Below are 23,158 nucleotides of genomic sequence, written 5' to 3' on the forward strand. Positions count from 1 at the left end.
AACTTTATTTAAAAAAAATCTACATTTATTTTCTTACAGACATAAGTTTTACTAATGGAATAGCAAGCAGTTTTCCCCACCCTACCCGCAGAGAGTAATTGTGTAAAAGTGAAAAGTAGAAAAACATTGCTTTATTTTCTCCACTCTTTATTTTTATTTTTTATAATTTTGACAGGAATCTCATTTTATTTGAGTGGCTCGGGAAGACCCTCTAACAGTAGGACACACACGCAGATGGATTTGAGATGGGAAGAGCACAGCAGTACAGCTGCTCAATGTTATAACTGTATTCTGATAGGTTGACACTCAGGCCCTTTAAAGCGACTGTGGTAGTCTGTGTCCTCCTATAAATAAGATCCAGTAATATAACCTTCTACGTTTTGGCATTAAAATTACATCTCTGTATTTTGGAAATTTAGCTTGATGTCTTTACAGTCCCTTTGAAACTGCAATGCACTGAATACAACACACTCACACGTCCTCCAACGATTTACTGGTGAAGCCCACAAATAGTCACACTAGAGAAAATACTCCCATAATGTTCATGTTGACATACAACAATTTTGCTGTTTGAGGAAACCTAACCATAATCTTTTTGGCAGATACCTCATAAACCTGAAGAGGTGACGGCCTGTAAAAGTCATCTTTAAATCATGTCAACCACGAAACGTCCCACTGTTTTGTGATTACACTGACTGAAGGGTTGGTTCATTTAACGTGGCACAAGAGAATAGTGTACGTTGCCTGTCAGCCTGGAACCGCTCAGCTTGAACATGTTCAGAGTCAAAAGCACACTGCTTGGAGTTATGGTGACCTCTTTTTAAACAGCACCACATTTCCTAATTATCATGCTGAAGTCCAAACCTAGCATGCATTTTGAAGCAGTACGACTGAATCGTAAGACTTATTGGGTTTTTATTAAAAATTGTAAAAGGGAAATGAAAAATCAGCATGTCATTACAAGCCTCTTCTGTTGAAGACGCATGGAGAAATTCTAAAATATATATCGGCCATTTGTTTTCCATGCATAAAATGCGTATGGGGTGAGGTTTTAAGATTATAAAAAGACCAGGTTGTGTGATATTACACTGTTAAAGCTGTCACTGGGGCAGTACCCTTTAAAAAGATCCTAATATGTACCATTTAGGTACAACTATGTATCTTTGAAGGACCAATATGTACCTTTTAAAATACTAATATGCACTCTTTGGGTACAAAAGTGTACCTTTTTGAAAGGGTACTGTCCCAGTGAAAACTTGTACCTTTATTTCTGATAGTGTGTTGAGTGAATTGTGTTATTTATTGATAATGTTGATGTACATCTGAGCTCTCCTTGATGCAGTCCTAGCAGCAATTTGTGAACAACTGCTCTTGTTCTTCTTAAATCGTAAAAGTTATTTATACTTGGGAACTTTTGGAATATAGCAAACAAACACACAGATCACTTTCATAATTATTTTATGGTGTTCGTGTAAAGTCTGAAAGTTCATTGACCTATTTGTTGTAATATAGAGAATCAACACCAAGTACATTCTTTAAAATTTGTCCTTTCATGCTTCATGGAAGAACAAAATAGTGTTGGAATGATAAGTTTACATTTTTGAGCTGACTTTTCTTTTAAATCTTAAAAAAAAACATCTGTTAAATTCCTAAATCTGTGAGTAAGAAATACACAAAAAAGCAAAAGGTTATGGGTTTGTACACTCAAAGAAATAGACCCAAGCTGTCACTTGAACATGGACTTTGAGAAAGGTCCTAATACGTACCCCTGGGGTACTAATATGACGTGCAAAGGTAAACTGTAAAAATTCTTTGCTGCCTTAATTTTTTTGTTGAATCAACTCAAGTCATTTCAACTTACTATTATTTATCTTGACTAGAGATGAGTTGTTATAGCTTATAAAATATAGTTGAAAAAGTCAACTTCATTTTAAAGGGGCAATGGCATGAAAATCTGACTTTTTCCATGTTTAAGTGCTATAATTTGGTCCCCAGGACTTCTATCAACCTAGAAAATGTGAAAAAGATCAACCCATTAACTTAGTTTTGGTAAACCATTCTCTACAAGCACATGAAAAAATAGGTCGTTGAAATTTGGTTCTCCTTATGATGTCATAAGGAGCTCTTATTATAATAATACCACCCCTTAATCTGCACTATCCAACCACAGCACTGCCATTTAGTGCAGAAAAAAGCACAATTGAGGTTTAATTGCAACAAACCACCATCATTGTGATCAGTGTTTGAATAATTTCATCAGCTCATTTGCACTTTAAAGGACACACCCAAAACAGCACATTTTTGCACATACCTACAAAGTGGCAATTTTAACATGCTATAATAAATTATCTATATGGTATTTTGTGCTGAAACTTCACATATGTGCTCTGAGGACACCAAAGATTAATTTGACATCTTAAAAAAGTCTTGTGACATGGCCCCTTTAAAAGTTGTGGCAACTCGTCTCTTGTCAAGATAAATAATAGTAAGTTGACATGACAAAAATGAAAGACAGCAAAGAATTTTTACAGTGAATGGGTACCGCCCCAGTGACATGGGTAATATTTTGACCTTTTATGACACTGTATGTGCCCATTAAGTGAGTGTGATAAACATTATCAGTAAATAACACAATTCTCTTTAGAAGACGTATTATAAATGTTGGACAAACATGCAAGGCACCTGGACTTTTAACTAACCTTTACATATGGAATCATATTTTTTGTAGCATGATTGTGACAATTCTGAACAAGTGAGCCGGTTAATATTGTAGCAGTGTTCACTGCCACTAAAATCAGTTGAAGATAGCCAGACATGTTGTTAACTAGCTTTTTAGTAAAATTTTTATTAACCATGTTGGAAAATGATTTTTGTTATTTGGACTTAATTTGTAAAATCATGCTGTGGTCTAGGAAATTGTTTTATGGTTAGAAAATGTTAAAAAGAAGAAAGCTCCATGTGCGCCCCACTATTGCTGGCATATGGTTGCTGCTCCATTTGTTTGGCTTTGAATAAGCTTCTTCTGTTAGATGTGGCTAAAAACAACTCTTTAGTATTTTACTCTCTTCGTGACATTTACAGCCTTAAATTGGGTACAGCATGTTCCTACAGCGCTTTGAGGGTTTAACACAAATATACATAAACAAACAAGGGATGACCTTTGTAATAGCCATATATAAAACATGCGTTTCAAACACCATAGTTTTCAAACTACGGAAATTGACTGGTTTGATTATGACAGCTATATTTTGAGCTAAATTATATGCAAGTAATATATTATATTGTCTATTCTGTTTTTGCTAGTTGACACAGAATATATAAAAAATACATGTTTATTAATGTTTCAGACTTTACAAAAAGTTTATTCAGCAGAATTAATTAAGCTGTGGGAGAACGTTCCCATGTGGTATTTTGATCAGGTATTGTGCTGAACCTGGTGCTAAAAACTGAGCATTAAAAGTAAACAATCTGCAGATGCAGGCTACTTGCAGAAAATATTTGGGAGGGGCTGCATTACTGTAAGTGTCTTGCCATAGTTCAATCAGCATTGATGCTATAGCAGTTTGTGTACTGGGTGCATTCATCTGTTGTACATGTGCTCATGGGCTTAGCCGTGAGTACACACAGGACATGTTCTTCAACCCTTAACAATAGTGCAATAATGCATTCATCAACTAAGCAGAAATGTATGTCAGGTAGGGTGCGCACACACACACACACACACAGAACTCATCTTGTGTATTTTTAGCTGTTATTTTATTCATGAATCCAACACTTTTTGTAAACCACCTTCCCTCCGGCTATTTAATATTGTTCTGAGTATTAGAGTTTAAATGTGAGGATCACGGATTACACAATGCCGAGTAGTGTATTAACAAAGAATTCTACCTTGGAAAATACCTTGTAGTGCAGCTGGTGAAACCCTGCGTGGGACATGCTGTGGTGGTGCTGAAAAGGAGCTTGAAATTTGTGACTTCATCGTACTCGGCAATGTTATCTGTTTCGATCAAATTGCCATCTATTGTGGCTTAAGCAGGGGTTACCTGAGGAGAAAGGGCTGGTTACAATTGGAGATTTCCCAGTCTCTTTGAACTTCGCCATTCATGGATCCTCAGGCCAGTGCTGAGATTTGATTTCCCAAGCTTTCACTCAGCTGCATGCATTGTTAGTTTGGTCTATAAATAGGTCTCGTGATGAGATCCTCCCAGAATTTGTCTTAGTGAAAGCCTGGTGAGCAAGGCCGTGTTTGATCAGTCTTTGTGCTTCATGCCTGTGTTTGTAGTGAAAGGAGTGCCAAAGTTAGCGCATGTCTGTGGGTGGAGGGAACTCCACTGATGAGTGCACGAATGTTTTGGGAAGAGAGGGCGAACAAAAGGGGTTTCGTAAAACAAGGGCTAGGAGTTCATCATTTTAGTGTAATACGTTTTCTCTGAGAAGTGTCCTGTGGGAGACTTGGCAATCGGGGGAAGGCTATTTATTCAGACATACCGTCTGTCAACAGCGGTGTCTGTACTTTGTTTCACAATTTAGTAGTTGAACGTATTTGTTTGATTAGAGTGCATTATAATTGATTAAATGTGTACACGAATTTGGCGAACGTAAGCAAAATTTGACTTCTTCATTTTTTAAATGAATTCCCCAATTATAATTTTAATGATAAAAAAATGATTTTAAAATCATATTTTAGAAAAAAAAATATATTTTATGCGGGAACTAAATTGTGTCCCTCCCTAAACTGTGTTAAAAGCTGATCAGGATGGATATCTTATAGAGACATTTTTTTAAATGGCTTTATTCGATATATTTTGTATATATTTTGATATATAACAGCCGGTTATGTAGGCTAAATATATCTGTGTGATAACAGTTTACGAGTTTATGTTTACGTGGTTAATCTAATCTCATAGCCACTTGACAAGGAAACCCTTTGAAACGAGTTTCTATAGATAATAAACCGTTTAATGATAACCGTCGTTCGTAAATAGCATAGGCTATTTATTTCCATAATATTTGGGAAATGTAAAGGTTTTGGATAAAATGTAGCATCCATAACACAGACAAAAAGCAAAAAAAAATTAATTGTTTTTTAAGCGCAGAGTGAATATAGGCATCAGTCGCTTTCACTCAGAGTTTGTCTTTCTCTCTCTCGTCCACGCGACCATTAATCACAGCACATGATGAAGCATATCTATAGGCTAGTGAATAAAAATCCTCTTAAGGGTATTTTTTTCAGAATCAACAGTGGCCTTTGAAGTGTGAATTATTATTATTATAATTACTGGATGGTGAAACTTTCCCAGTTGTGTAAATTTCCCAATTTCGCGGTAGGTGTGCAAAGTTTAAATTCGATTACATGGCAATTTATTTAAGCTATTATTTATTTTATAAGAAGGTTCATCCTTTCTTTATCTTGGATAAATCAAAGTTAGTATGAATTCAATATTTTTCTTTCCCTTTGACCTTTCAGCACGTTTATTCATGCGATTATCGCTGTTAATGAATATTAACATGTATGACTTAACGAAATCAGTGCCTGCGTGTGTTTTAAACGTATAGGTGTTTAAAATACAAAAAGACAAAAATAACGCTCGGTGTAGGCTAATATTTAATTGTTCTTATCGATTTAATTATTAAGCTACTACAATTATTTTAATATTAACTGTATAATTACTCAACTCTTCTGGTAAACCGGTCATGGTCATTGGCTTTGATTTTCATTGCTCTTAACGAGGCGCACGCAAGAAGAGAGAGAGGCTTGGCCACAGAGGGAGGCGCTTCTCCGTCTTTCTCGCCTTTGAAGAGTTTGTTCACTCGCTTTCAGAAGAGGACATACCCGTGAGAAAGTCCACTGCTAGACAATTATGTGTCTGTAAGGAAACGCGCGTGGATTTTACCCCGCCAAGACGACACGCTCAGCTGCCTACTAGAAGCGCGAGGCTCAACGGACCGGGCACTTTTGCGCTCCACCAGCGGATCTGGTAACTCACGGTAACGCGCTTAACTTCAGCTTCATGTCAGAAATGCGTTGTGACATTATAGGCTGCGTTTGAACGTACTGGGTTATAGATTGTCAGCAGATTTGCTTGTAACACAGAGCTCTATAATATGTCTTCCCTCGGGCAATAAACATTAGACGGTTTGTGTGTAATTGAAACTTTTATGAGGCGGGTGTCATCAGGTGTGGTCTGTGGAGACATTGCAACCTGTCATTGTATTCTTTCAGAGAGCATTAGCATAGTAAAATGGTCTTGACAAAGCCTGCCGAACGTGTTCCTGCAAATAAACATACCCACTGTATGTTTAGTTGAGATGTATAGGCCTATTAACAGTACAAAGGGCTGAATGGATAGATGAGTCAGATTATCTCTTTCAGGTTTAGGATGGTGGAGAAATTTTGCCTATATAATTTATCCCGAAATAAGGCATCATTTTGCTTTCTTTTTGTGCTTGTTTGGTCGCATGAACTTTAGTTTTTTTATTTAATGTTTGTTAGATTAGATTAGGGAAACATTAAAGCCTTTTTCCACGCGTAAACTGAAGGGTGATCTCCTGAACTCAGTTTATTCAAATTTTAGATTCCACACAGGGTTTCCAGATTATTTCTACGTGTCCTGATTTCCATGTTCTGGGTTGGGATTCTGAAAGTTTGCCTTCAAATCAGCCCATGAGTCATGTTAGTCTATCACAGCTTTCAGCACTTCAATTTCATGTCCATGTGTGTTTTTGCATAGCTTGCATGCTTTATTTTAGTTTGCCTGACTAGAACATATAAGCCAAAGCAATACGTTTTCATTTAGCAGATCACTTTTAAGTTGGCCTGGTTCTCACCTCTCACGTCATAAAATGATCAAATTGTGATCTCAGCTCCCTTGCATTGATGAGGCATCTTGATACATACAGTGATCAAAATTGATTTATTAAAATATTCGATCAACATTTATTTCCCCATACATCGTTCAAAACCTGTAGATGCCTCTTTCTTCTGTGGAACAGAAAAGAAGATATTTTGAGAAATGTCTTGGTGGTTTGGTGTTAATACAGTGGAAGTCAGTGGGAGCTAATGTTGTTTGGTTACCACCGTTATTTAAAATATCTTTTACTCTCCAGAAGAAAGAAAATCATCCAGGTTTGGGATGACATAAAGGTAAGTATGATGAACGAATGATCAATTATGATTGAGATATCTCTTCATGTGTGTATGTGAGAAGGACAGGAACAGCATTGGTACGCTTGTGAAAAAAAAAACCATTAAGAAAGCTAAGATATGTCGCAGCGTCCTGTAACTCCACCACAGGGTCCATTTCCATCGGACCTTTGCTGACCTTAACTCCGTTCTCTTTTAGGGTCAGTGCTTCATCTGAATGGGCCTCTGTGTCAGTTTAAAAATTGCATGATGCTACCAGCAGGTCTTGCACTGTATTGCAATGCACTGTACTGTCAGTGTGATGATTATACTGTCTTAGTCAGTGTATTGAGTTCTGTAACAACTGAAATGACAGCCTTTACCCAGCATTATATTTTACTTTCTCCCCCTTGTGGTTATAAATATAGTTTGCAAAGTCCACTCATTTAGATATATAGCACCAAAGCTATGTTTCTTATATCTAAAGTTTTTTTTTAATTTAAATATATCCTTGACAGAGCTTGTTAATTTGCCTTGATTGTGGCAAAAAAGTAGATCTCGTGATTGCTTAAATGTCAACCCAGACTCTGTCTACTCAGCTTATTGAAATCCACGCAAGTTCAAGAGCATTTCTAGAGGTTTAAGGACACTGATGAAGGACATTACCTTTTTCTCTTTATCTGAACATCTCTTACCAAACTTTGATAGCGAAGAATGTTAAGTGGTCTTATTGTACACTCATGTTTGTGGCTGGAAGCAATGTTTAATACAATAAGCAGTATTCTTCTGAAATTGCCAGGTCAGATACATTAATCATGGTGGCGTCGGTGCCTTTGAAAGACCGGGCCAGGTCATTACTTGAAGCCTGTCTAAGGCTAAACCGGGCGACATGGAAACGCTTTGAATGTCGTTAGTTCATCCAGACACACTAATGGCTGCTTTTGCCCCCTCCCTCAGCTTAATTTGAACAAATGAGACCTGAGCTACAGTATAAAGGCCTGTGAGGATGGGCTGGCCTGTGTGCCCAAGCGCTGCCCTTGTTGAAATAATTACCTGGGAATTCGTTTGGAAAATGGGAATATGGGAAAGTGGGTATTAGTTTGTTGCCAAGTAGAATGGGTCTTCTTTAGCACTCCATGTATATGGTTTAATACAAATGATTGATTTAATGGATGAATTTACTTTTATTTTAGCCAAGGTTACTGTTCACCTTTCTTTTATAGAGTATTTAGTTGCCAAGTGCATCTCTATCTTTGCCCCCTCTCTCTCTCTGGTCGCTGTGACTGTTCAAGCTAAACCTTTCAGTGCTGAAATACTATCTTCACCATTAGCCCCTCTTCCCTAATTTATTCCCATTTAAGGACTTGTTCATCCAAGTGTTCCCCCGCAGTCATTCACTTCACTTTTAAATGTTTTTTAATCTTGCTGTATTTGGTTATCAAAGCAAAAGGCAAGACATTTTAATGAAGAGGAGAGAAGGTAAAGCTGTTTGTCCAGGAAGGGTTTCAGAGAGGAAAGGACATTAGCTACCAAGTCTAAATTACTCACATGAATCTGGAATGTAAAGTATACAATGTATAGCGGAAATGTTTTAGCGCCACTGCTATCTGTCTGGTCTGATCATCTATTTGTTTTACTTATTCTAGTATTTTACAAGGATATTGACAATATTTGTCAACCGAATGGTTTTCTTCGGAGACATTATTGAATGACATTAAGTCAATATTTGCTATCGATCTTCTGTAATTAAGTGATTAATTAGGGTGACAGCTATTGCTTCTCACTATTTAATAATAATCTTTCATATATTTTACGTCGGATAGGATGTCAGCAGTAATTGAACCACTGAAACGTAACATCCTCCGGGAAATTACTTCCATCTGAACAGGGATAACATTTCATAAGATACCATTAGATGATCCGCAATCGTTACAGTTGGCTAGTTTTTCTACCATTTAATTATTTAACAGAGAAAACAAAGAGTTTGGTTCCAAAACGAGATAACTCAGTTTTTTAATCTAGTTTTTTACATTGTGCATTCTAATTAATATCAGTTGGTTTGTTTTGATTTAAGCATTCATAACTAAATAAAATACAGCAAAGTAGCACAATAAAACACAATAAATTAGTGCTGGGCAAAGATTAATCGCGATTAATCGCATACAAAATAAAAGTGCATTTTTGCCTAAAATATGTGTGTGTGTACTGTGTGTAATTATTATGTATATATAAACACACACACAAACATTTTTATTTATATATCCATTTTTATTAATATAGAATATTTAAACATATAACTAAATATACATACACATGTAGATGTTTCTTAAATACATACATGAATGTTTGTGTGTGTGTGTGTGTGTGTGTGTGTGCATTTATATTTATATATACATAATAATTACAAAAAGCATACACTCATATATTATGCAAAAAAAATCAGTTTTATTTTGTATGCGATTAATTGCGATTAATCTTTTCCCAGCACTTCAATAAAAACATGGTAACATAATAATAAACATGTTTTGACAAAAAATAATAATAATTAAAACTCATTTAACTTATTTTGAAACCAAACTCTTCAAATATTTTGAGGGGCAATAACGAAAAAAGGTGCCATAATGACAGTCAGTTTGGAAATAATGGGTTTAACCTCTCACATCGTGATATGAGATGTGAGGTATTACATGCAGTGCTGTTTGTGTGGTCCGAGCCTCAGCCGGGGAAGGTTCGAGCTCTCGTGCTCTGGTCGACAGGCTCGTGATCCAGCCGCGTGGTGTGGAATGCAAACAGTGGCCACTGCATTTGCGTAGCAAAAATAAAGCCTGCAAACCAACGTGCGTCTTTTGTCAAGGCTCACAGCCTTCACCTTCACTGCTGATTTCATTGCTGATGTACCGTGAATTCAGGAATTTATCTCTTTGAGAAGTCATAATGAAACGATCCAGGACGTGGGCAACATCATTCATGTTGATTTGACTACATTTTCATCTTCTCAGATCAAACCGATTACACGCAAAACAATAAACTGTATATTTGTGATTGACTACCATGAAGGCAGTCCATACTTCAGAACGTCTATTAGGCCCCAGTTATTGCGTGCATTTCCTACATTTGCTTTTTTAGGTTTGGTCTTCCATGTCACGCAACTATTTATGACTCTGAGTGTGCCATACTAGAATGAGAAGGATCTGCATTTCTAGAAACATGAAAAGAAAGTGTAATTTTACAAAAAAAAAGAGCAAATGAAACCAGCTGACACTTGAATGATGGATCTTGGCAATTAATGAGTTGTTTTTGCTATCATGTTCACTGAATGACATGAATGGTGGTCTGAAAACATGTGTTCACAATCCAATAATCATGGCCTTTTTTTTCTTGGAAAAGAGAAAGGGGTTTTAAACAGGTAATGCTGGTTTTCTTGGCAGCATACTCAATGTCTTCACCTCTCCAGTGGCTGGACTTTGACAGTAATGAGAACTTACCTTTTGCCAGGGAAGGATTATTGAATTATACGCTTGGATGTCACGCACTCAGACACGCTGCGGTTGAACTCAAGTTCTCAAGCAAAGCACATTAAACTGTCCTAAAACCAGTGACTCGGATGTCTGCAAACAGCTGAAATACAGGCTGTTGTAACCGTTTCAATAAGGCGTATATCAGAGCTACACTCATGCAAGCTGATCCAAGCTGGTTTATGGTGGTTAGAGCTAGATTGGCTTTGGACTTGTAGCGTCAAAGTGTGGGTCAGTGTGATTAAGCTGGTTGACCAAAAAACCAGCATCCCAGCATTTAAAAGACAACACAATTGTCAGCAAGGGTATAATAAGGATTGCATCAAGGAAAGCCTTGTGAACTTGAAGGGCACGCACACTTCTTGAGGGCACAAGTCTTGCTTGTGCCCAATTTAGTATTGAAGATTGAGGGTGATGACGTTTCGAAAGCCAGAGGGAACACTGATAGATATATTACATGCACCTCATGGCTGAAGTTCACACCCCCAGATAAAAGCAATGATCTGGCAATGATCAAGCAGACCAGGAGGATTGTGTAGTGTACTTTGCATCTCCGCTTTCACCAGGTGTCTTTTATTGGCTGGCTGATTTAGTGTGGCCTATCCAACATCGCTGCACCTCATCATTAATGACAGGTAGACCTGGCACATCAAACACCTCTAATGGTTGAGTCTAAGATGGAGAGAGGAGAACAACCCGGGAGGAACGGGCAATGAAATAACACAGGGGTGTCTCTAGAGGCACAGTTTCCTGTAGTTCAACTGGCAGAGCAGGGCGCTAGCAACGGCAAGGTCATGTTAAGCCTGCCTGCAAGTCGCTTTGGATATGTCTGCCAAATGCATAAATGTAATGTAGGTAGTTTTGATCCAAGCAGTCCAGATTGGTCATAGTGAAACCAAAACATTATTGTGTCAGCATTGATGCGTTCAGAAACCTAACATTAAAATGATGAACAAATCATCTGTAGTACCTTTATAGTGTGTATTTTTCCAGCAGCTGTCACAGGCAAATCAACTACAGCTGGTCTCTCATTTGCATCCGCTGTCATGACTGAGTAGTTTGCGTCCACGTTAGTCACAATGACGCCACTGTGATGCTCTCCTATTCTTTAACAGAGACATGTATTTGCCCAAGGGCAGGTATTTCTGCTTTTGAAGCATGCCTTTAATCAATGAGTCCCAGTACGGAGACCGTCAGCACCGCTCTGCAGTTCCTCAAGAGCGCAGCCGTACAGTCCTGTCCCTCAGGCACCTTCGACCCGCATGTTAACAGCCACGATCCAGGAGACATAGAGAGACTGGTCAACAGAGACACTGCTCAGGGCACTTAAACACAACCAGCTGCACGGTTCCACATAAAGATTTGTACGCGCTAGTTTGGGTTGTGGCCTTTTAGTTTCTTCCCTCTTGGTTTTCGCGGTATCACTGTCGCTTTCTAGTGTGGGCTTCCTCTATGCACTTTCTTGTGGTTATGTTGTGTCAGGAACTTGTGGGTTTCCCTAACCAAATCTGAAACCAAATAAAGAGGGTTCTTGTGTCTCAGTGGCATTTAGGCAAATAAGTTGAGTTGAAGCAAATCTCATGACCTGGTTAAGTCAAGTTGCTAGTAAGTACGTTCACGGATCTGAAATTCATAGGAGATATTCGTACTGTAGTTTGTTTCGGAGTTTGCCCAAAGCAGTCTTTAGGATCCTAACTCTCAAATGAGAAAAGAACATTTGTAAGTAGATTTTTATATTTTCCTAAAAGTAGACAGGTGATCGCCCATGCAAAACTCACTAGTCAATGGTAGTCTAAGGTTGCCATGACATTACTGTGTTGTTGCTATGTGTGGTTTCCAAGTAGTTTTTTTGTGGTTGTTAGGTGGTTTCTTACTATATCTATTCAAAAGATGTTCCTGTGTGAACATTCAAAAGATGTTTTGGTGATCCTGTACCTCATTTGGTAGACTGCAAGTCATTTTGTCTAAAAGCATCTGCCGAACGCTGTGATTTTTTTAATATCCAGGTATGGACCGTGTCCTTCCAAACTGTAAACCGTATGTTTTTGTTTCCTGTTTAGTCATCTGCCAGACATAGGCTGTTTCTCAATAAGCGTTCTTCAGTGATCTTGCGTCCTTGTGTTCTCGCTCTACGTCATCATTAACAGTCGAAGTTCAATTCCAATTCTCAAGAACACACGTACAGAGGACGCATGAAAATTCCCGGATGTGTTCTTGATATCGAGGATGCATCGAGTGCAGACTTGCGCACTGAAATCCCTTAACGCCCCAGAAGTCATAGCGGCAAAATAATGGAGGAGGTCAGGTGACCAACAGGAAGATCGCACGCATCTCAATTCTCACAAGTGCGTCCTGTGTTCTCGCGAACGTCTGAATTCGTTCTTCTATGGTCGCCTGGCAAGACCGATCTCCACGAGAACGCAAGTCCGTTTTTTGCGTTCTTGGAATTAAGAAACAGCCATAAACTGGAACAATGTTGATTTTAAGCATTATTCGTGTTTAGACTCTAGAGCACATCAAGACAAGATGTGTGTTGAAAATCAGAACAAACCACTAACCTTACACTCCAAAAACAATGCTGGGTTAAAAATGACCCAATGCTGGGTTGTTTTAAATCAACTGCTGGGTAACTTATTACAATCCATGGTTGGGTAACAATAGCACAGCTTTGGGTCATTTTTAACCAAATGGTGTGTTCTGACCAATATTTACCCAGCATGGGTTAAAAACAACCCAGCATTTTTTAAAGTGCAAGTATGAGCTTAAGACTCTAAACTATGTACAAAATATGTACAAACCCAACCACTGGGTTTAAATAATATTTGCTGAGTTGTTTTAACCCATGGTTGTATTAAATTTGGTTGTATCAAATTTGGATATTGTCTAGGTTAATTGCAGACATTTGTCCAACTATGGGTTGAAACATCTCAGCATTCTTTATCTGAGTGTGGTAACTTTGAACAAGTGCTACAAACTAATGATTGGCTTAATTAGTATTTGTTACATCATAAACAATTTTTATGGCCGAAGAGCCTGCTGTGCGTTTAAGAGGCAGGTATGGTGCTCTTATCCTAACCTCTGGCCTGTGCCCCCAGCGTGCCAGCTCAGTTTACAGGAAGCAGTGAGGTGGGGGGTCGTCATGGAAAGAGAGAACGAGGGGCTTATTTAGAAACTGACAGCACGAAACCAGCTCACAGAGCCCAAATGTGTTGGCCAACCTATAAACCAGATTGCACGTCCATAGCCTGCAATGGATGGATTTCCAAATTCGTGCGCTAAAGAGCCGCTCATGTTTCTCTGTAGGTGTCTGATATTGATTTGTTTGTCACGGGCAGCCTGGTTTTCCTGCATTAGGTTTATACATTCAGCTGGATAGAAGCTGAAGAGTGAAGGAGGGCAGTCGGCCAGACTGTAAGAATGATTGTTGTGGTCAGGAACACAGATGTGTAGATTCTCTTGCAGAGTCACTGCCATAACACTTATAGGCACACACACAAACCATTTATAAACAAACAATCACCCATATGTTGCCCGGGGCGTATGCTTTCATTTCGTTCGTGATCAAAGCAATTACGGCGGTTTACATAAAGTGCCACGTATTTATGGCAATTCGGAAATGTATACCATTAGAATTATAAAATCATCAGAATACAATAAATCCTCGCACATAAACAACATTTTGATGTTAATGCACCACACGCAGGAGTTATGGGGTAGAAGTCGCGTTTAAATAGGACCCCATGCTGTAAACCCACTTGACATAATGTCTACATTCATCTCTGGCCATACGTGGTCTCTCTAAGCTAAACCCATCCTCCAGAGACATCATAAATGTGTCCCGAAGCTGTTGAAACTGGATTCATATTTATTTGGCTGGATTTAGCAGACATAAATTCTGAATTTGCCTTAAGAAGCCAATAAACCAAGATGACTGAAGATCTTAAGATACACCATTAGACATCTTAAATGCTCCAGAGGAGAACATGAGATACTATTTTTGTTCTTGGCCATAAAAATGGGTTTATTAGGATTTATTTAGCATATTGTTCAAGAGTATTTGAATTCAATGGGGAGTTTAGGATTAGATCAAAGAGTCCTGTAGTGACTGAGAATATAGAACGCCTCCTACTGCATGAAAAGAGCACAGCAAGGTCCTATGCCTTTCAAACTCTAAATGACCACACCATAAATATTACAGGAGTTGACAAAAATGATTGAGAATGAATGGTGTGCACTGTCTTCTCAAAGGTTCCTTTTTGTACCTTTATGGGGATACAACACATGGAAACCCTTTTTGGGTACCTCTACAGTGTACCTTTAAGGACCTATTGTGTACCAGTAAAATTACAATTAATTAAAAATTTAGGGGTACACAATAGGTCCTTAAGGTACAGTAACGTACCCCAAAAGGTACAACATTGTACTATGTGTAGTATAGCTGTAAAGGTACAAAACGGGACCTTTGGGTACCACCCCAGTGATAGAAAATGTACAGTTTTTTAAAGTGTACAGAGGCTGCATTGTAAGGAAAAGCTTTGACAAGTAAACACTTTATAAAGTATTTATGTGTTGCTCCTGTAGCTCAGTGGTAGAGTATTGCACTAGCAGCGCTAAAGGTTATGGGTTCAAACCCAGGGAACACGCATGCGATAGAAATGTATACCTTGTAATGCACTGTAAGTCCTTTTGGATAAAAGTGTCTTGCAAATGCATGAATGTAACGTAAAATGTAATGTTGTATTTATATGATTATGAGTATTGTCTGTGAGCCTAAAGCAAACTTGTTTTTTAAATGCTAATGTAACAGAATTGTCATTTATGCGTGAACTATTCCTTTAAGCCGTTAATTTTGTCATATTTCAAAAATTGTCTGTAGTTGTAAAGTACCCATTCAAAAAGTGCACCTTTGCAATTTTTCCAAGGTACCAAATATATACCAAAATGGTTTATATTAGGAAAGAGTACTGCCCCAGTGACAGCTTGCCTTGGGACCATTTTTTCGCAGGGTACATTTATGCTTTTGGTAGATGCTTTTATGTAAGGCAAGCAACCGTGGATTCAAGGTAAACATTTTATCATGAGAATCAAAGGAACACCCATTATTTCATGACTGTCATTGTTCTTATTATTAAAGGATTAGTCCAATTTCTTAAAAAAAATCTCATTTACTCACCACTGTGTCATCCAGACTGTTGATGTCTTTCTTTGTTCAGTCGAGAGGAAATTGTGTTTTTTGAGGAAAACATTCTAGGATTTTTCTAATTTTAATGGACTTGAATGGACCCCAATACTTAACAGTTTTAATGCAGTTTAAAATTGCAGTTTCAAAGGACTCTAAATGATCCCAAAAATATGCACTTTTGAACCACAACTTCTCGTCTATCTCCGTCCTGTGACGCGCCAGCTCGACCTCACATAATTGCGTAATGCCGTGGAAAGGTCACGTGTTACATACATGAAACGCACATTTGCGGACCATTTTAAACAATAAACTAACACAGAGACATTAATTAGTATCATTCTAGTCTCAGCCTCAGACGTCACGCCCCCAAACTGTTGGCTGAACGTCTGATGTTTTTCGTACACTTTTGTGGAAACCCTGTGAGAATGTTAAAGTCGTCTTTGATTGGTTGGAAAAAAACGGATTTCCAGGAGACGAGAGTGTCGCGATTAGTTTCAGTCCCTGGAAAACAAAGCTCTGACGTTCCATTGAGGAAGAGAATCAGTCGTGTTCACGTGTATAATAATGAGCAGTTATCATGATCAGCTAAACATTGGATTCTCAAAAATATGCATAGTTCGTGGCATCGACTCTCTAAAAGACGTCCAAGAGTTTTCTTTAAGGCAGTTAGTGGAGTTTAAAAGTTTGGTTCTCCTGAATTGCTTGTATGTGTTAAAAAGTGGAGAGATATGCTTCAAACAGACGTTTAACAGGATCGTCTCATTGGTGTGGCTGTTGATGAAGGGCTCAACGTTGTCCTATGGTGAGTAATGTTGTTTATTTAGATACTATTTGGTTGCGGCTGGTTATTTCAATAACTGACTTGTTGCCAGCCGGCTCGTTATTGTGGGGAGTCCGAAACAAACTGTGATTGGTTGTTTGACATGTCGGTCAAACAGCTTGTGGGCGGGCTTTGTCCAGAAAAAGCAGCGAAAAACACCAGACCTTCAGTATTGAAGGTCTGGCTACGCGAGACTAGTATCATTCCACATACAACAATGTCAGAACAGTCCTCTTTCTCCACACTTGTAAACACTGGGGCGTAGTTTCGCATACGTCATCCGTGACCTCTTGACGTGATGACGTATTACGTGAGGTCGCGCTGCCATGTCACAGGACCGGGGATAGACAAAAATTTGTGGTTTAAAAGTGCAATTTAAAACTGCAATTTTAAACTGCATTAAAACTCTGATTTTGTAAAAAAGTGTTGGGGTCCATTGAAGTGCATTGGAATGGGAGAGATCCTGGAGTGTTTTCTTCGGGAAACGTGGTTTCTTCTCGACTGAGCAGGGAGAGACATCAACATTTTGGATGATATGGTGGTGAGTTTTTTTTTTTTTAAGAAAATTGACTAATCCTTTAACCCTTTAGTTTATCTCATTTCCTACTTGATTATAGACTTAAAGGGATAGTTCACCTAGAAATGAAAATTATATGTATTCACCCTTGTTTTATTCCAAACCATCAAGACTTTCTTTCATGAAACACTGCCACACACCTCCTCTCATGGCCTTTCCTTAGCTTATTCTTCTAACATCATCAGTTGTTTTCATAAAGCACATCTCAAAGAGGTGGGCAAAGGAATGGAATCTGGCTTCAGTCAATTCCACACAACTGGAAAGCAATAAAACTATGCCAAAATATAAGCACGGCACGATCTGCTGCGTTGCCTGCCATTCTGCTCCCCCAGCAAATAATTGGCCTGTCCTCATTAATCATTTTTGGGTTGCTGTGTTTGACTGAGTCCTGCTGTTTGAATGGTGTTAACTGAGACACTGTGCCCTGTTCCTGACCCTGATATAAATCAGAACCCACAGCACAGGTTACACAGTCACACACTGCAATGAGTCAATAAACATCTGCATTGCTCAGGGCTCTTATCATCCTCTCTGTATCTCTGTGGCTTGTAAGACCCCCTAAGAGCAACAAGGCTTCTTCTACACGTGCTAATCTAACCAAGTCAAGAATGCTTTTGACAGCGTTTACTTCGAGGTTGTTTATTTGACGGACAACGGCTCTTTTTAACATCGTAGCTTTGTCCGCAGGCAAGTCAGCACCAGCCGTGCTCAAAGATTGCACCGGTCTTTCTCTATAACAACAATAAGCATGCTTTCTAAAGGTATTATGCCTGTGATGAATGAGACACCTTTGATTATAAGTTTGTATGTATGCGGACGTGTCGCCCGCATGTTGCTCTCTTGAGTTTACATTACCTGACTCGGTATGTACTCATAGGTCGGCAGCTATATAATAAAGCCATTCCTCGTTCTTTCCATGCAGGTGGCCAAAAGGTCGGTTCAGAGCAATGTCTGCCATACCATCAGTCACCGGTCCACCGTGTCACAGGAAGAACTGGCAGGTGTGTATAAATGGCCAGATTTTTTTCTAAGGACACCTGTTGATTTTAATAACATAGTGTCATAATAGTCTAGAGATGCTCTAATTATTGTAAAAAACTGATAGTGATCTGCTTTGTTTGCTCAGGTGTTTGTATGGGTTGTGATGTCTCTGCTGCCCCTAGTGGCAGGAGGCAGATCAGGTTTCAGAGCAGAATCGGAAGTTGCGGTGGGATTTGTTGGTGCTGGAGTGGAGGAGCCACCTTTGGAGACTCTTCCAGACACCGAGGAAGACATAGAAGGCGGCAGTGATTCTCCATGGCATGGTCTATTTGGTAAGTCTGGAAATAGTTTTCCAATGTTCTACATTGAATGAATCAGCAATGAATTATTCAGTCCTGAAAAGGAGAAAAGTAATAAATCTCCCTCTGTCTCCATCCGTTTCCTGCAGAGCCATCTGTGTTTGTTGAGGACGACCAGCAACCAGTTCGATGGGAACGTTCCCCGCGGTCACCAGATACCACTGACACACAGACCAAAGGTGCACGCAAGAGAAAGAAGAAAAAAGAGAAAGAAGAAAAGAAAAAGAAAGACAAGAATAACGGGAAAAAACACAGCAACCGAGATTGCCGCGTGGAAAAACGGGAGATGCGGGTACGGGACCTGGGCATGGGTTTCGACTCGGACGAGATCGTCCTGTTTAAGTTCTGTGTTGGCTCGTGCCAAAGGTCTCGTGGGAACTACGATCTGGCTCTGCGTGCTCTGTTGGCCAATGGGAGTTTGCCCAAGCGCACAGCCAGGAAGGTCAGCGCACACCCTTGCTGCCGACCGACCGCCTATGAACCGGTTTCCTTCATGGATGCTACCACAACCTGGAGGACCATCAAGTCTCTCTCTGCTGCGGACTGTGAATGTGTAGGGTGACCCAAACTGGAGATCATGACCTGAAGATGGCTCAATAGCCAAAGAGAGATGGAGGAATCGGGAAGCCTCCCGTGCCACAGGATAGAGGTCAGGCAAGGTTGGCCCTGTTGGAAAAGCTGAGAGGGAATTTGGTTCGCTTTTAAGGGCTGTGAGTGATATACAACATCCATTTATACACACTTTAAGAACACCAAACCTCTATAAAACGGATTCAAAATGGAAGTCGGAAAAGACTTGCGTGAGATTCTTTGAAAACAACGCGGAGAGACATGGCCCAAAGTGGAAGAATACCAACATTGGTTTGTTGCTCTCTAAACAAAACTACATGTTATAACTTAACTGGCGTTTGCTTACCAGGAGTTTCATCATACTTGGATATCGCACAAAGTCCTGAATCGTTTGTCAGGCACATTTGTTGATCCTGGATGTCAGTGCCCATTTTCCTGGCCTTCACTCTGACATGTAATATTTCAGCCAAATTAGCAAAGTTTGGATCACTCATTATTAATGGCATGTTATTGTTGTAATTTCTATGTAATTGCACAATCACATGTGGAGTATTATTAATAGTTTAGCCCAGAGAAAATACAAAAGCCACTTAGTATTACCCATTTAGCTGAAAGCATTGAAGGTTGATTGTATTTACAGTAGGTTTTTCTTTTCTCAGGATTTTTTTACGAACTGATATATGCTGGGTTTGTCATGCTAACCACAAATAGTAGGAGGTATAAAAAAGATACGGTGTTCCACAAGACCAGTTTTGTCAGATTAAAATAGTATCAAATCAAATAAAAAAATTGTATAGTAACTTGGAAAATAGAGATAAATATATAAAGACAAACAAATATTTGATGCTTAACGGTCTACACAGCCACAATACTCTTTAATAAATTTGTTGATGCTGGGGCATCGAAAACATTAATGCATTACAATACATGTAGTAACCTAGGTTCCGGTATAAATCAAACTATTCTCAGAATGATGATTTTTTTCCCCTTAATATAGTTATCAACAAATAGAAATTAGCATATTTCTGTGGAGCCTACAAGACCAGGCTTTTTTAACGTTTTCGTTTATCAATACAGATTATGACCACAATGCATTTGTCATTGTTTCTTATTGTTACCAATGGATGCCATGCATCCCTTAACATTTACTGTACAATATGATATCATATTTATTTTTTCATTTAAGTTATTTATTTATTGTTGTGTCTACAGATATGTCTCTGGATGTTTATATTTATTATTGTTTATACTTTTGGCTTCTATTGTTTGCTTCCTCTCATCTCACGATGAACCAGCGTGGATATAAACAAGGCCTTGAACAAGCTGCAAACTATTGCATAAAACAAAGAAATTCATAGTAAATATTATGGTGGGATTTGTTGTTATATCATCAAAAATCATGAAGTTTTCTGGGCTATTTTTTGAGTCCTCCAAGATGACATTAGCTTTAATTTATAAGGAAAATAAAATGCTTTACTAATGATTATAGATATGTACGCTAGATGTCGCCTTGGGGTTCTAAGCATGCGTCAAAACCGCCGCCATCTTGAAACAGGGGTCTTGTCATAGGACGTAGCTAGGTAATGCTACTATCTCCGCCTGTACTTTTGTGCTGCGTACGGATGTTAGGCCTGCTAGCACTATGCATTGCAGATAGAAAAAGTTGATTTTCGTAATTTTAAGAACTATAATTTTTTCTGGACTCAATGCTAAATACATGTCTGACTGTTGAAACAAACCAAAAGAAAACCAAGAAAATTGCATTCATGACGATTTATAGTGATTTTATTTTCGTTACACCATTGCCTACAATGACGCTGATGCCGGGTTCCCCTGTTTCAAGATGGCGGCAGCTGCATTCGGTCCAATGAACTGCCGTAGCCAAGGCAACATCTAGTGTACATATCTATGACTAATGATAAGTGGGAAAAGAATTGTGTTTTTGTTTTTCTGTCTGCCCAACTTGCTGACCTCAATGAGCCTTGATGTTGTATTCAGTTATTATTAAAGCTGCTCGGAAAAGACTATATTGTCTTAAAAAGCTGATATCAATAAATTGCTTTGCTTCAGTATTTTACATGTTTTATTTATCTATTGTTGTTGGCAAAGTTAATCTTTTATTTTTGTATTACATATTTTCTGTATAGGAATAAAGCTGTTTATATATAATGTGAATTAAATATTATTGTCCTTTTATATGAATTTTTACTCCACCTGTAGATTAATATTAAGGATGAGAGACTTGTACTGTCTTTCTCTAATTTACAAACTCATAATATTCTGTGAAGGGTCTTAGTTGGCCAAGTTACATTTACGATTTAATTTATATGCTTTCATATCTTGTGTATTTATGTTTAAAACAACCCCTAATTCCAAGAGTGTTAATGAAAGGAGAGATGACTTGTGTGTGTACATTAAACAATTTCAGGTCTTCCAATCTGTTCTTCTGCAACTCCGAGCTTTTTCCTCCATTGACCTCTTGTCTCAGTTCAGCTAATGGCAATCATCAGGTAGTCAGGTAGACTGCTTGGAGACATGTATGTACATTATAGCACCATTAGGCCTTAGGTGAACCTCTCATCTGCTAAAGTGCAAAGAACGTTTCCATCTGTTGTTGGGCTGCTAATGAGTGCACCCCTCGCAGACCAGCCAGGGTGTTACTTACGGGCCTGTGTGCGGTGAGTCTGCACCTCTCGCGCCGTGGGTGAACTTAATTAACATACGATTGGAGAATTTTTAAGGGAAAACTGCACTAGGACCATATGCCTGCAGGGGCGTGATCACTGTTGGGACAGCACTCCTGGGTTAGTAAACAAATGAGCCATGATGGAGGGCAAGATAGTATTTTATTAAAGCTGCCTGCAATCTATAACTTTTTGTTAAAAAATTGAAGTCAATAATTGAGCACGCACATAAGAAGTTTCCTTATGTGACTTCAATTTGACAATAAATCTGCAAGTAGCTTGCAAATTTATTTTTCAAACAGAGATCGGTATAAAGAGGCAAATGTTACAGACTGCAGCTTTAAAGGAATATTACACTTGAAAATGATAATCATGGCATAATATACTCGCCTTCATGCAATCATGCCTTTTTTCATCATCCAAACATTTATAGCTATATTATATACAAATTAATTGAATTGAAAATCTCTTCGTGATTATGCATCCAGCATTACTATTAGGCCTGTAAGTGTAGCCAATTATATTCATTATACATAAAAAATATATGAATACATATTTTAGTTAGGGGGTCCCTCACAAATGCTTAATCATATTTGGGTGTCCTGGTATTACAAAGTTTGAAAACCCCTGTTATCCCAATGTCTTATTTAAGGCTTTTAAGTTTTAACCAAATCTCTATTTAAAAAAAAAAATCCGGTGACTTCGGGATAATGGGACAGGAAGGGTTTTGCCTATAAAAATATGTCATCCCTGCGGCACTCAACGGCTGCCACCTCAAAATCACATCATAGGCAAAGTTTGGGTATGGTTTAAATTAGTGAAAAATATTTTAGTTTAAATTACTCAGTTTAACCACAAAAATAATAAGATTAGACCAAGGAACGTAAACAGCACTGGCTGCTTCCAAAATTGCTCCCTTTACCTCCGTCCCTTATATTACCTATATAACAGTACTTTACCAACACAGTCTACTTCTAGAAGTTAATGAGAACGAGTCTGTGTATATTCGGATACTGGGTGCAGCGAGGTCTATGGGCGCCACCTCCTGTCGAGACGCGGTAATTCATTCGCAGCAAAGAGGCGAAACTGATGCGTTTCTGGTGAGAGCCACTAGGTGGCCCTTTGGCAGCGCGCCCGCCATTTTGGGGTGAAAACGCCAAAAGCACAGATTCGGAAGCCTGCCAAAAGTACTAATGCATTTATCGTGCTTGTTGTTGAAGTTTGACAGTTTGCGTTCATCATAAATTGGATGACGGTGAGTAAACAGTTTATTTTGTATTATTATTTTTGACGTCACAAATCGATCTGGGCTTTAAACGGTAGACAGCTTTTTGTGATTCAATTTCT

General features: G+C 38.6%; 1 protein-coding gene across 1 annotated transcript; it reads left to right on the forward strand.

The window, feature by feature from the left end:
- The first annotated feature begins 1,736 nt into the window (after window positions 1-1,736).
- Window positions 1,737-21,417, forward strand: artnb (artemin b). Its single transcript, XM_073858259.1, is given in 6 exon segments — window positions 1,737-1,794; window positions 5,822-5,895; window positions 5,897-5,988; window positions 18,140-18,218; window positions 18,344-18,530; window positions 18,647-21,417. Coding segments are annotated over 6 exon segments (963 nt in total). The 3' UTR covers window positions 19,120-21,417.
- The last annotated feature ends 1,741 nt before the right edge of the window (window positions 21,418-23,158 follow it).

The sequence above is a fragment of the Misgurnus anguillicaudatus genome, chromosome 2 (assembly GCF_027580225.2).
Source record: "Misgurnus anguillicaudatus chromosome 2, ASM2758022v2, whole genome shotgun sequence".
NCBI classification, from domain to species: Eukaryota; Metazoa; Chordata; class Actinopteri; order Cypriniformes; family Cobitidae; genus Misgurnus; species Misgurnus anguillicaudatus.